General features: G+C 42.8%; 1 protein-coding gene across 3 annotated transcripts; it reads right to left on the bottom strand.

Annotated features, from left to right (window-relative positions):
• Nucleotides 1-1,664: 1,664 nt before the first annotated feature.
• On the bottom strand, nt 1,665-13,514 carry THG1L (tRNA-histidine guanylyltransferase 1 like). 3 transcript variants are annotated; one of them, XM_066615701.1, is made up of 6 exons: nt 13,332-13,514; nt 10,965-11,141; nt 9,507-9,676; nt 8,080-8,168; nt 6,011-6,118; nt 1,665-4,750 (listed from the first exon to the last, which is right to left on the bottom strand). In XM_066615701.1, the coding sequence occupies exons 1-6, from the start codon at nt 13,493-13,495 to the stop codon at nt 4,589-4,591; spliced, it is 870 nt and encodes a 289-aa protein (XP_066471798.1). In that variant the 5' UTR covers nt 13,496-13,514; the 3' UTR covers nt 1,665-4,588. The 3 variants fall into 3 exon arrangements, with proteins under 3 accessions (XP_066471798.1, XP_066471800.1, XP_066471799.1); XM_066615703.1 differs by lacking the exon at nt 13,332-13,514 and having other exon boundaries at nt 9,507-9,581; nt 10,965-11,125; XM_066615702.1 differs by lacking the exon at nt 13,332-13,514 and having other exon boundaries at nt 9,507-9,672; nt 10,965-11,051.
• Between the last annotated feature and the right edge of the window lie 387 nt (nt 13,515-13,901).

The following is a 13,901-nucleotide window of genomic DNA, read 5'->3' as shown; positions in this document are numbered from 1 at the left end:
AAAATGGCTCTCTCACGTTTTTGTTTGTTTGGCAACCTTCAGTCTCGAAAGACTATGGTATAAGCCTACAGCACCTGGTATTCCCAGGCGGTCTCCCATCCAAGTACTAACAAGGCTTGACCCTGCTTAGCTTCTGAGATCAGGCATGTGCAGGGTAACAACCACAACCTTCATGTGTGAACCAGAATCAGGGAGAGACTAGGAACACAATCCTATGCATGTAGACTCAGAAGTAGGCCCCATTGAGTTCAATGGGACTTATTCCTATGTAAGTATTTATAGGATTGTAACCTAGAAGCTGCTTTCTGTCATGTGTGACCCAAAATAGAAACCAGCCTAGGGCTGCAATCCTAGTATACAGTACACACTTGCTGAGAGTGCACCCCATTAGAACCCTATGGGTTTTACTTCTCAGTAGGCATGCATTTAAATTCCCCAGTGCACCCAAAAGGGGAAAGCCCATGCTTGCAAACACTAGTCACACACACATCTACACAATCTACATGACATACATGAGTTTATATACAACATGCACAAATCCCTTCCTGTTTTTACTGGTGTTCTTCTGGCTCATTTCTTACAACAACCACTCTCTCTACAAAGGTGAAAATTATAGAATATCTGACCTTTCATTGTGGAAAGTCTACTGAATGTGTATATTGTAATGTAAACCATTAAAAAAAGCAGATTAAGGATCCTTCTCACCTTCACCAGTATTTGAATGCAGAGAATAGACATTTAAAACCTGTATTTACTGTGCTGTTAAAATGCAAGTCCAGAAATTGCAAGATATTAATATTTTTTAAATATCCAATGACTTGATTTATTGGTGTTGTAAGCTGCCTGGTGGCCCCTGGGCAGGGTTTCCATTTCTTTAAATGAAATGAGCTAAAAATAGAAAACTGGTACCCAAGCCTATGCATGCCTACTCAGAAGTAAGTCCTATTGCATTCAATGAGACTTACTACCAGGAAAATATGGATAGAATCACAGCCTAAGGACCAGCTCATAAAGACAGCGGCCATATGTGTGACCAGCAGCCTGGGGCACAGTGCTGCCTGACAATCCCATGTAGATTATTTTATTTACCAGAGAAAGTATGAACTGAAAAATCTGTTCTCATGCTTACTAGCTGGCAATTCTGTGAATAAAGTGGGAGAGTGCACAAAACTGATGAACGTTTTCCTCATTTTCTTTTTTTAAAAGATGGGGAATCACACATTTGTGTACTTATGTTCTACCCCATCATGTTTTCTCCTATTAACAGCAAGAAATATATGCCCCTACTGCATGTTTAGCATCTATGTAACCTGGTTCCAAGCACCAGAGAGACCATTTAATGTGGCACTGCTACTTATCTTACACATCCAATCTGCGCAACATTTTGCTCTTCTCTGTTCATAACAAGCAAATCCAGATGAATCCAGTGAGATTGTGGGTGTTCTGCAAAGTAAATTTATTTATGGCAAATCTTAAATGTTTATTTTATTGAAAGATTTTCCTGCCTGAAAATATATTTCCTGAAAATAAAATTTTCAGGTTTTATGTTGGAGCTGTTGCAGTTACTAATTTGAAACAAGTTTTAAATATTCAAGCTAGCTGGAAGAAAGCATTGTAAGGTGCACAAACATAGCACAATCCAAAGTATGGATAACTAGAAACACTTTTAGTTTCTATCTTAATTTTTAATAGCAGAAGGAAAACCCAAAGGTCTAGTTTCATTTATGATTACAATATAAGATGCTGCATATCTTGCTAAACAAATAATTGAAATAAGAAATAGTGCAACCCTATGAATGTTTATTCATAAGTGCCACTGATTTCAATGGGATTTACTCCCAAGTAAGCATGTATAGGATAGTAGCCCAAGTGTCGCTAGACATGACTATGGAGAAGGCTCAAAAGGAATAAAGCATTTTAAGTTAATTAGTTGCAGTGGTGATGTGGCAAATAACATGCAAAACGAACTGTCACATATCCTACATTGACGGAGGCCCAAATCCTAACCAACTTTCCGGCACTAACACAGTGGTGCCAATGGGGCGTGTGCTGCATCCTGCTGTTGGGGGGCAGTCAAGGAAGCCTCTTCAAGATAAGATAATGTCTGTTCCTTTTCCTAGGAGCTGCATTGCCTTTACTCGACTGCTGGAAAATTGCTTAGCATTACGCCCACAGTTGTTTTATCACTTTCCTAATCACATTCAGAATTGCATAGGCTTTTTTATCATTCAATTTTGCCAGCATTTTTGCCTAAAGATTATATATGCTGATTCTTTCCAGATTTCAAAAGAATAGTTCACTATTATATGCTATCAATAAACTGATACAAGATGGAAGTATCCATTTTTAATGAAGATGGCCACCAAGATAGGTTTTATTGCAATAGCTTTTCCAAACTAATAAATAAACTGGCATTTTGCAGCTGTGTGGGTTTAGATGGGGGGGGGGAGACAGCAAGCTGAACTTTAATCTAAACAAGATGGCGGTACTGTTGGGTGACAGCACCTGTTCTTAAAGGGGTTGCACTCCACCTTAAAGAGCCGTTTCACAGTCTCAGATGAAACTTGATCCAGAGCTTTTCCTGGAGGCCTTGGTGATGAGCAGGATCTTTTATGATTCACCAGCCAAGGCCTTTCCTGAAGAAGTCTGACTTATGTACAGTCATCCATCCACGCTCTGGTCACCTTTCAGTTAGGCTACTGTAATGGACTCTATTTGAATTCTGTCTATGAACAGCATTTGGAAACTTCAGTTGATACAAAATGCACAGCCGCATTGTTAACAGGGGCAGCACAGTGGAAACACATCCCAATTCTTGAATTGCATCAGCTGCCTATTTGTTTCCAGACTCAATTCAAGTCCGAATTTACTTGAGTCTCAATTCAAGGTGCTGGTTATGACCTTTGAAACCCTAAATGGTTTGTGACCTGGCTATCTTGAGGACAATATGCTATAATTGTTAATTTGTCAATTTGGGCTTTGCAGTGGGTACACTTGTCCTCAGAGGCACAACAGCTATTCACCAGAAGCACAGAATTTTTGGTGGTGGCACCAACACTACAAAATGCTTCCTCAGTGTGATTTGGTCCCATTAGTCCTTCAGATTGGTTAAGGGCCCAATCATATCCAACTTTCCAGATTTGGTGTAGCCACACTGCAGCCCCATGGTAAGGAAACAAATATGCTCATGCCTTGAGGAGGCCTCCATGACTGCCCCTCCACCACAGGGTGCAGTGCACACTCCACTGGCACAACTGCACCAGAACTGAAAAATCAAATAGGATTGGGTCCCAAGTCTTGGCTTTTTTGCTGGGGGGCAGATGAGGGTTGTGATGGGGTTGCTAGGGTGACCTTCAATTTAATTTTTTCTTTTTCTGCTTAACGTTATTGCTACTTACCCTGTGCTTTGTACGTTGCCTTGGGTTGCCCAATGGCAAAAAAGTTCTAAAAATATTTTTAAATAAATGAGACTAAAAAACCTGTAAATTGCAAATCATCAGGTTTCTTTTAAAATAAAAAGATAATAATGGGAAAAGTCAGAGCATGAGGACCAGAATGACAGTCCAGACAACAATTCATGTAAAACCCTTCTTTCGTCATTATCACCCAGTCTTTGCACGCTCTGATGCTCATGCGCATCTTGCTTTCACATGCCTCCTGTGTAATCTCTCCCACTTGTTTTATCTTTCTGTTTTGGGGCAGGTCTTGTTGCTTGATAAAGCCTTGCCACAAGGAGATACAGAAGAGTGACACCAACTCTTTGTGAATGCCACACCACAGAAAACAAGAACTTTCTCTAAGTTGGTTGCCACAATCCTCAACAGCAGGAACTGGATAGTTTCCCAGGCAGCACAAAAATGAGAGCATGACCTGTAAATGTGCCCTGGTGTGATGCCTCCCTTATACAATAATTTTATTACTTCAGTTTGGCCACCTGAGATCCTCTCTAATAATCAGTAAAGCAGCAAGGAGAGAGGCCAAACAATAAACGTACAATTACAGAGGGAAATTATGTTTCCCTAGCTTTCAAAAAGGCCAGAACTAATTTACACTTGAGAGAAAACTTCGTAATTAGTTTCAGCTACTTGCCAGGGTATTTTGTTTATCACTCATATAATCCAGAGACATTAGCAACTAGGATAATTTGTAACTTGGCTCCCTGATGATAGAACTTAATTTGAAGCAGAAGTCTAAATGTTTTCAGAGTTCTAAATGGGCAGTGTAATACCTCATGGGACTTTGATGAAGAGAGCGCCTTTGAGGGATGCAGCCAAAATTAAAGGCATTCCTTTTCCACAATAAACTCTTTGATATGACAATGATAATATCATAAGGCACCTCACAACTTTGTTGGGGAAAACCGACACATCCATGAAAACCCACACATCCATGATAATATACAAAATATTTGGGTTTTTAAAAAAGTTATTTTATGAAACAAGGAATTACCTTTGAATGACATATATACTGTACATAATTTAAACTAAAGTAATGTCCATATTGGGCCAGACATCTATCCCTCTTCCACAACATGGTCATTGTCAAGTAAACTGTACAGTCATTCACACCAGGATCTCGTTGGAAAAGATCAAATATCATCAGCTAAGATTTCAGGATACTGGTCCCAGAACTGATCTCCGATGATGTCACAATGCAAAGGAACTGCTGTAGTCTTCATCCGGGTCACTTCAACTTCCTTCTCTTCTGTTTCCTCAGGAATTTTAATTTTTTTCTTAATGACTTGATTTACCTATAAAATTAATGCAGAATCACAAAACTGAAGAAATCAGTGCAAGAGTCAGTTATTTTTATAGTTGCAAAATGTAATAGATGAAGAATAACTTTTTTAAAAATCTGCCCAATATTCAGGCACCTTTTTAATCAAAAGATGTTTAATGTAAAAGTACTAGGGAATGTACAACAGTAGGTGTCTATAATACTTCTTATAAGGTTTCCCATTCTCCCTCACACAGGAGGAAACACCGCCTCCAAGATTATTCTTGCTGTAAGTACGGGCATGATTTTAAAATACAAGGGGTAATTTTTTTTCCTTCAAAATGTAATGTAATACAAATTAAATTACATTACATTGACATACTAGACTTTCTTTAACTTAACGGACAGTTCCACTTATTTGATAGATCTGAATCCCACCCTTTTCTCAGAGGTATTCAAAAGGATAAGCATTACAAATGTTTTCAAGTTACTCAGATCCCAATCCTAAAATCTGCTGTAACAGCATAGAGTGCTAAGAATGAGGCATGCCCAATCCTATCCAATTTTCCAATGCCGGTGCAGCTGTGCCAATGGGGCATGCACTGCATCCTGTGGTGGGGAGGCAGTCACAGAGGCATCTTCAAAGTATAGAAACGTGTTCCCTTACCTGAAGGTTGCATTGCAGCTGCACCAGTGCTGGAAAGTTGAATAGGACTGGGCCCGTAGTTAGCACAAAGCCACAAATTATTACATCAAACATTACACATAGATATGACAATGCAAATATTCAAGATTAGTACATTATAATGTACAAAGCCCATTTTTTGAAGCAAATAATGGTTCTCCCTCCCCCATTTTTAAGTCAAAACAATATTCAGTAGAATTTAGTGCTTGATGCTGACTAACTAAGGCTGCAATCCTAACCACACTTGCCTGAAAGCAAGCCCCACTGAACAAAATACGACTTACTTCTGAGAAAAAAAAGGTGCAGAGACAGAATAAAGCTTTGCACCTTTGCTTTATCTTCTTTCTCCTTCAGCAACAAGCATAATGACTACTGTATGTTTCAGCATTAGCTGATCTTCAAATTATACTTACAGAAAAGTTCTGATCTTTCAGAGGCAGAGATAATTCCAGAGATAACTGATACTTAAACAGCTGCAAAGCCTCTAGGACCTCTAAAACGTTTTGAGAACTACTGCAATAGATTATTGTGTGTTCAGTAAAACCTATCTGCTTCTTGGTTCTTTTTATACACTTTTAACACAAATATATGTAACACATATGGTTTTACCTTTTGCCATACTAGAACAGTTCCTTTTCTATATATCAAGGGTTCATTGTTGTAGTTAACGTTAAATTCCGAAAATAAAATCTCATTCTTATCTCCAGCAAGAGTTCCCTAAGGATAAAGAAAAAAAAATGCCTAATTCATTCTCATTTAAAAAGCAACTATATCTGTTAGGCCAGGGGTGTCAAACATAAGGCCCGGAGGCCGGATGCAGCCCTCGAAAGCTTTTTATACGGCCCTCAGGCTCTCAGCTTCTCAGCAGTGCTGAGGTGTTACTGCTGAAAGGGCAGTCCACATGAAAATTGGGCTGTCTCTTATCTTGAAATATGATCAAGATTTGCATGTTTTATCTTCTGTCATTTGCAGCTAAGTGAGAATAAGTGTTGATTTTTGGTTATCACCTGTTTAATGACATCACTTTCTAATGATATCACTTTCGGCCCTCAGCAAACATGATGAATGCTTTTCGGCCCTCTGCATGAAACGAGTCTGACACCCCTGTGTTAGGCATTTGAGAATATTACATCTCCCAATTATTTTACAAATGATGAATGTGTCTGCCCTTCCCTGGAGGATCCTGAAAGCTGTCTCTATTTTCATCTAGCCTTTTATCTTTGATGACTCTGTTATTGTGATGCTGCTATTTATGTTTTACTGCCACGACATTCTGCTGTGATTTTTAATCTTTGTTCTATTTTTCAATTTTTAATTATCCTACAGAAGATACGCATTATACAAACAGGAAGAAGAGGAAAAGACAGACATACAAATTTTTCGTAAACATCTTCCTTTTCAGTACCTAGATTTTTTTTAACCAGGGAGATAAAATGCTCATCATAAAACAAGTATAACTTGTCTCATTGCACAGCTTCTATAAAGTTTTTTCCTCAATTTGTCTAGAAAAAATTGCCATGCATAATTTTTTTTGCCTCCATATATAAAGTTGTGTAACTTCACTCATACACAAAGCATGCCAACACTTTTATTTTCACCCAGTCTATGTAAGGAACATGAGGTTTCAATTTTGTACCACAGTAATTTTTGCTGGTGTAAGCATATTTCCAACCCATTGCTCTACGTTGTTTAACATGTAGTTGGATATCATTCCAAAAAATAGTATGTTTGTGTTTTATGATCTCTAGGAAACTGTTCTGACTATGATAAGTTGCTGCCAAAGTATTGCAAGGAACATAGGGCAAGGAGACTTTTCTGTCCTTTCTCCCAGCTGCATCCTTCTGTGCCCTCACCTCATCAAATGCTCCCAAGTCTCCAGCAACCCTCAAGAACAGGATGGATGTGGGGAAGAGAGGCTCTGCCAAACGTGGGTGGAAGCATCTTATAACTACTTTGTACTATGACAGGGCATTTTGACACACACTCCTGCCCTTCTACCACTTGGAGCACTGCCCAATATCTGCCAGTTAGCAAAACTTTCCATCTCATCCAAGTGTTGAGTGTAGGACACACTTCTAAGTTTCTGCACTCAGAACTGGGAATCAGGCAACTGAAACCAGCCTTTTCCAGGCTACGGGAATGATTGATTGACAACTTCATTAATGCAAAGGTAACTATAAGCCCCCAAATTTACTACTACCAAAGAAATGCAACGTTCAGTTTGGTTACAGTTAACAACATTCAGAAATCAGTCATATCTCTGTAATTCTTTTGTAGAGCACCTGAACACTAAGGAACATTCACTTAACAGTTGCAAATTTTCAACTGACATTTATGTAGTAATTTTTTTCCTATTTTGTCATGGAAGAATTAACTAAATTCTGCATTTTCCTTGTTTTTGGGCACAACTGAATTAATAAAATTGTGAATTATTTTTAAGTAAAATTGTAAATTATCTTGAGTGCAATCTTATTACACAAAAGCAAACTTAAAACCTAAAGGGACAAGCATTCCAACCCAAATAGCACATGCAAGACAAGAGCCTGCACACTATATGTACACACAAAAGACCAGCCTGTCTGCCACTGCTATGAGTGTGAAATAGTTTGAATGACTGTATACGTGACTTGTGGTAAACACAAATTACAAGTTAACAATCTAGCATGGAATCTTCATACCTGTAGTCTCTTCTGTGCTTGTAGGGGTGTCAAGCCACTTCTCTGTATAAGAATCCAAAATACTGTATTGTAGAGATTATTAATGTGGCCTGCATGAGTACCAAAAGGAATAATGAGATAATTTTCAAAGTATAGATTATTAAACACATTTAACAAGTTCACCTACAGAGAAGCAATTACTATAAGAAAGAAAATTTAAGTTGTAAGGTATTCAGACAAATAGAAGTACAATATGAGTATGGAAGGTGTTGTGCAAATTCATCATTATGTAAAATTGTGAGCATTTTACCCATTGTTATCCTACCAAAGTTCCTAAGGCTTTATTACAAAAATAAACTTTCCCACTATCATCTCCATGATGACCATATGTAACTTCTTGGTTTTAGAGATAGCATATCTCTGAATGTCAGATGCCAGGGAATAGCAACAAGACACATGTTGTCTTTAGTGCTACCTAAAGTATCTGGGAATATCTGGTGGCCACTGTGGGATACAAGAACCGCAATTGAAAACCAGAAGTGAGTTCTGGTCGCTTGTTTTCCTCTTTTCTTTTTACATTTCCCAAGGTTTGGGAAGCCCTGTGACGGCGGCCATGGGGCTCCGCTCACCCTCCCAGGAGGCGAGCACTGCTGGTAGAAGGTAGGCCCTTCTGTTCCCCACAGTGGTGCAATCCTAGGAACTGTGTTGCTGCCTTAGCCCCACCACTAGAACACTGAAGGGAGGAACAGATTCACAACTTACTGCATTAAATATTGCCTGTATTTCATATATCATCACTATTTCATCTTATATGAAGGGACATCTCAAGATTCTTCAGCTCCTACAGTTAGGAAAACCGCAGAGCAGAACTGTACTCCTGTACAGGTAAGAGCAGTGGTTCCCAAACTGGTGGGTCGCAACCCACTAGGGGACCAGAAGGGGGCCATTCCCCCTTAAGGGGAATAGGGCCCAGAAATTAGTGCTGTTACGGCACTGCAATGATCACAGATCACTGGGAGCAAGGGGCTTTTAAACCTAACTAGGGGGTCGTGCTGACCTCCGGCAGGGTGCAGGAAGCTCGCAGCCCCCTCTGTGGGCCTCCCCACTGCTGCAAATAGCTCCAAATTGGCAAATAACTCCAAATTGGCAAATCAAATTTGCAGCAGTGAGGAGGCAGAGAGGTTTGCAAGCCCCCCACACCCTGCCAGAGGCAAGCGCAACCCACCAGGTGGTTTAAAAGCCCCTTGCTCCTGGTGGCACTGCAATAGCTATGGTGTCATTGCTATCCCCCCACCCCACCTAGGGTTTCCACTCCCTTGTAGGAGTGAAAAACTGTTGGGGAGAGGAGTGGAGGGCAGCCATGATGGCAACACTAACCCAGTGCAGTAATTATAAACACATGTAAAAACATCAGTTTGGAGTTCTCCTTTTGTGCAAAGGATACTTACAGTCAGCTTGTCTCCAACTGAGATAGTCCTTTAGATTCTGGTCACTAGGATACAATATAACACGTCCATCAAATCCTGGTGGGCACAAAAGAGGCTGATCCTTAAAGTAATCTTTCCAATAGAAAACATAACTGGAGGCAAACTGAGAGACCACATGAGTCATGAACTTGCTTGCAAGGAGAAAAAAAGGAGAGAGAGCATGGATTAATAACCACCACCATCACCCACAAACTAATCCAGTGTATCCCAAAGTTCTACCTGGGCAGGAGCAGGAGGGTTGCCCTGACAGCACAGCACCAATTGCGGTGCTGTGGGGACCCAGGGAAAACCCCACATACCTGCGGGTATCCTGGAGGCTAGCAGTCATCTCTGTGACCCTCTGCGCGGCTGAAATAAGCTCCAATCTGCAATCAGAGCTCATTTCCGATTTGTGTGCTCCGATAGCAGTCAGAGCTCACTGCAGCTGCGCAGAGAGTTGTGGAGCCTGCAAGCCTCCAGGACCCCCCGTGAGGGTGCTGGACGCCCCCAGAAACGTGGGGATGTCCCTGGGTCCTTGCAGCACCACAACTGCTGCAACACTGTCGCAGACCAATTCCTGGGCCACTCCTCTTAAGTGGGAATGGCCCAGGTTTAGCTCCCAATAGTGGGTCACAACCCACGACTTTGGGAACCATTGATCTAATCAGTTTATTATGTATATCGAAATAATGTCTCAGAGCCAATCCAAGTTTTCTGTTGTTCAGTCTTCTATTCCCTGAGTCCAGAGGCTAAGGATCATAACATTTTAATGACTTTACCTGTAAATGTGTGAATAATCCATTTTTGTGAAGCAGTACTACACACCCAAACAGCAGACTACAGGCCCCAGTGGTCCACAGGTAGATTGATGGACCACTGAGGTATCCACAGTCTGGCATAATGTGCACTAAAAATCTAAATGTGACCAGTGAGTCTTGACACACTGATACTGCCTTATGTAGCAAAAAGCAGCAATTTCAACAACTCCAAAGTGAGTATTAGAAGCAAGCATGTGTGATGAACAACCACTTTCTCAAACCGGTCAACACTTTTGGCAGCATTCATATAGTGCTGCCTTATCTTACACCCTGATGAGAGGCATCAAAAAAGTTCACTACTGAATCTCAAGTCTTGCAGACCAAAATGGATTCAAAGCAGATGAAATGCTGAAAATTATCTTTAGCTGCCATCCTTAATTATTATATTTACAACTTTCCAAGCCTAAAGGATGACTTAAGTGTCAGTACCTGTTAAGAGTTGATTTATTTCTACAACTAGCCTCATGACCGGCCACAAAACAAAGGGATGGTCCGAAAAGAGCAAAGTTGCTAATACAATCAAATGCAAGAAAACTGTTTAAAAAAATTCTACAAAAAGGGGTCATACACAAAAAGGAATATATAGAGATAAGGTGAGAAAATGAGATCAAAAGCCCATTACCTTGCCCGTCTCTTAAACCAGTTGCTTTTCTTTTTGAAAACAAAGCTGTATTCATCACTTTGTCCATAGGCGATAGCAATATCCTCCAGCTCGTGCATCACTGTCTGGGCACACTTGTTCATCAGCTGAAGGGCACGATCATCATTGGGTTTCTTAAAATCATGCTGCTCAGCAAACCTTGAGGGGAGGAAAGGAAACTAAATTTGTCAAAGCTATTAAAGCGATTCTCAGCTTGTATGTGAAGGATCTGATATTAAATGCTTAGTGCAGTGGTGGGTAAACCCCGGCCCAGGGGGCCATTTGCAACCCTCAGGGTTCCCCAATCCCACCTGTAGGGAGCCTCCAGTCTCCAATGAGCCTCTGGCCAGTTGGAGACCGCATTGGCCCTCAGCTGACAGTGGCAAGCTGTGGACCAAGTTAGAGCAAGACCTTTTATAGTCTCCATGTGTTTTCTGCTTTTCCCTGGGCATTATTTTAAACCCCCCCCCCCATTACTTCTGAACAACTTATGTGTCCATGTGTTTCTAGCTTGGTCTGTATGTTTTTGTTGTGCAAGAGGTGTGTGGCAAACAGTTCATAGTTCTCATATGGTTCTACATATAGAACCATATATATTTTAGTTCTCGTATTATAGTTCTCATGTGTATTATAAATAAGCTCAGTAAAATTCATTCATTCGTATAAGTTCTGTCTCTAATGTATTCCTTTATGTAAATTTATCCAACTCTGAAATGTAAATTAATTCTTTTTTTCCCACCCAGGGTCCCAACACAGTGTCAGAGAGCTGATGTGGCCCTCTTGCCAAAATGTTTGCCCACCCCTGGCTTAGAGCCCAATCCTATCCAACTTTTCAGCACCCGTGCAGCCACAGTGCAGCCACGAGGAAAAGGGAACAAATGTTACCTTATCTTGAGGAGGCCTCTGTAACCGTATGCCTAAAACATGATGCAATACACGTCCTATTAGCATGGCTGCACTGGCACTGGAAAATTGGATAGGATTGGGCCCTTAATGTTTAAGAGTACTGTAATGGTTTTTAAAACTATTACAATTGCAAATGGAACTATCTTCATTACATTTATCCCCACTGAACACCATAACGCAAACTTAACCTATTTATACTGAAAAAGCCAACTGAACCAATATGAAGAACCCTATCTGTAACATACAAACAGCCCAATGTCTTCCCTGGTAGAATGAAAAGACTAGCCTCCTGCTACTCCAAATGGCCTTCTGGCCTTTCCTTCACTTACAAAAAGGCAGCAGGAGAAATACACTTTTCTCAATTATTTCATTATAATGTTTCCAAACCACAGCTTAATTTGTGGGTTGTGAGCTTCTGATCAATACAGAAGAACTGCTTAGAATGTGTTGTAATAAAATATATGAGAATCAGTATGCTAAAAACAGTCAAAAGAAAAAAAAACACAAGTATCTGCTGAAGAAACTATTGCACAGTTTTAGAAAGGTGTCCACTGCAGAGATCCCAAGGCATGCAATGTTTACATGACATTAAGAAGAGCCCTGCTGGATCAGGTCCATCTAGTCCAGCCTCCTGTATCTCAGGGTTTGTGATGTGTATGTGCAACCTCCTGGTTTTAAAGGAGGCTGCCTCAGAGTGCCAGATGCAGGGGCGGGCACCAGGATGCAGGTCTCCTGTGGTCTTGTGTGTTCCCTGGGGCATTTGGCCGGCCAGTATAAGAACAAAAGAAGAGCCCTGCTGGATCAGGCACAAGCCCATCTCCTCCAGCTTCCTGCCTGTCACTGTGGCCCACCAGATGCCTCAGAGCCCAAGCCTATGCTTGTCTACTCAGAAGAAAGTCCCATTAGAGTCAATGGGGCTTACTCCCAGGAAAGTGTGGATAGGACTGGGCTGTCAGGGAGCACACTAGCACTACTGCAGCCTGGTGCTCGCCCCTGCATCTGGCAATCTGAGGCAGCCTCCTCCATGGCTTGTGACCCGTGATGGCCTTTTCCTCCAGAGATCTGTCCAGTCCCCTCTGAAAGGCACCCGGGCCAGTGCCACCCCCACATCCTGTGGCAAGGAGTTCCGCGGAGTAGCCACACGTGGAAGCTGCGGTCCCGGCCACACCGACCTGGGAAGAAAACCCACTGAGCGCAAGGCGGCTTGCTTCTGAGCAGGCGTGCCCAGGGCTGGGCTCCCAGTCGGGCGGGGCACCCCTCAGCCACCCCGCCACAGCGCTGCCCGCAGCCAAGGCGTCCTTGCACGGAGTGCGCGGGCCCAGCGGCAGAGCCCCCAGCGCGCGGAGCGCGGCCCCTCCCTCCTTCCCATTGGCCGAGCCGTCGCCGTAGCAACGGAGCCTGCTCGGGAGCCCCGCCGCCGCCCATGGCTGACACAGGCCCTACCGGTGGAAGCCGCGGCCGTCCAAGCGCACTACGACCCAGCAGTTGGGCAGGCACCGGTCCTCCGTCTCGAAGTCCCGCACGTATTCGAACTTGCTCTTGGCCATGGCGGCACGGCCGCAACTCAGCCCCGCGCGGAGCCACACGGCGGCGGCAGGCGCCAGCATCGGCGGCGGAAGCGACCAGAGAGAGGCCGCGCTGTCCGGTACCGGAAGAGACGCCTCTAGCGCTACTCTCTATGGTGTCTCCAGGCCTGCTGGGAAGGCGGGGGCCGGCCTAGTCCCTGAGTGGAGGCTGCGGGGCGCGGGTAGGGCGGAGCGGGTGAAGGGCGCCCCCTCTGGCCGCAAAGGCACCGGCCGGTGTGCGAAGAGAGGAAAAAGCCCTCGGCCCTTGCTGGGGAGCGCTGCTTGGCGTGGGCCTAGGCGCCGAAGGCTGTGATCCTCCCACGCTTACTTGGGAGTAAGCCCCGTTGACTCTGATGGGACTTGCTTCTGAGTAGGCATCCACAGGAATGGGCTCTCAGGCTGCAATCCTGTCCACGCTTACCTGGGAGTAAGCCCCGTTGACTCTGAT

Source organism: Tiliqua scincoides, chromosome 2 (assembly GCF_035046505.1).
Source record: "Tiliqua scincoides isolate rTilSci1 chromosome 2, rTilSci1.hap2, whole genome shotgun sequence".
NCBI classification, from domain to species: domain Eukaryota; kingdom Metazoa; phylum Chordata; class Lepidosauria; order Squamata; family Scincidae; genus Tiliqua; species Tiliqua scincoides.
The sequence above is the reverse complement of the archived record's forward strand: the minus strand, read 5'-3'. Positions and strand labels throughout refer to the sequence as shown.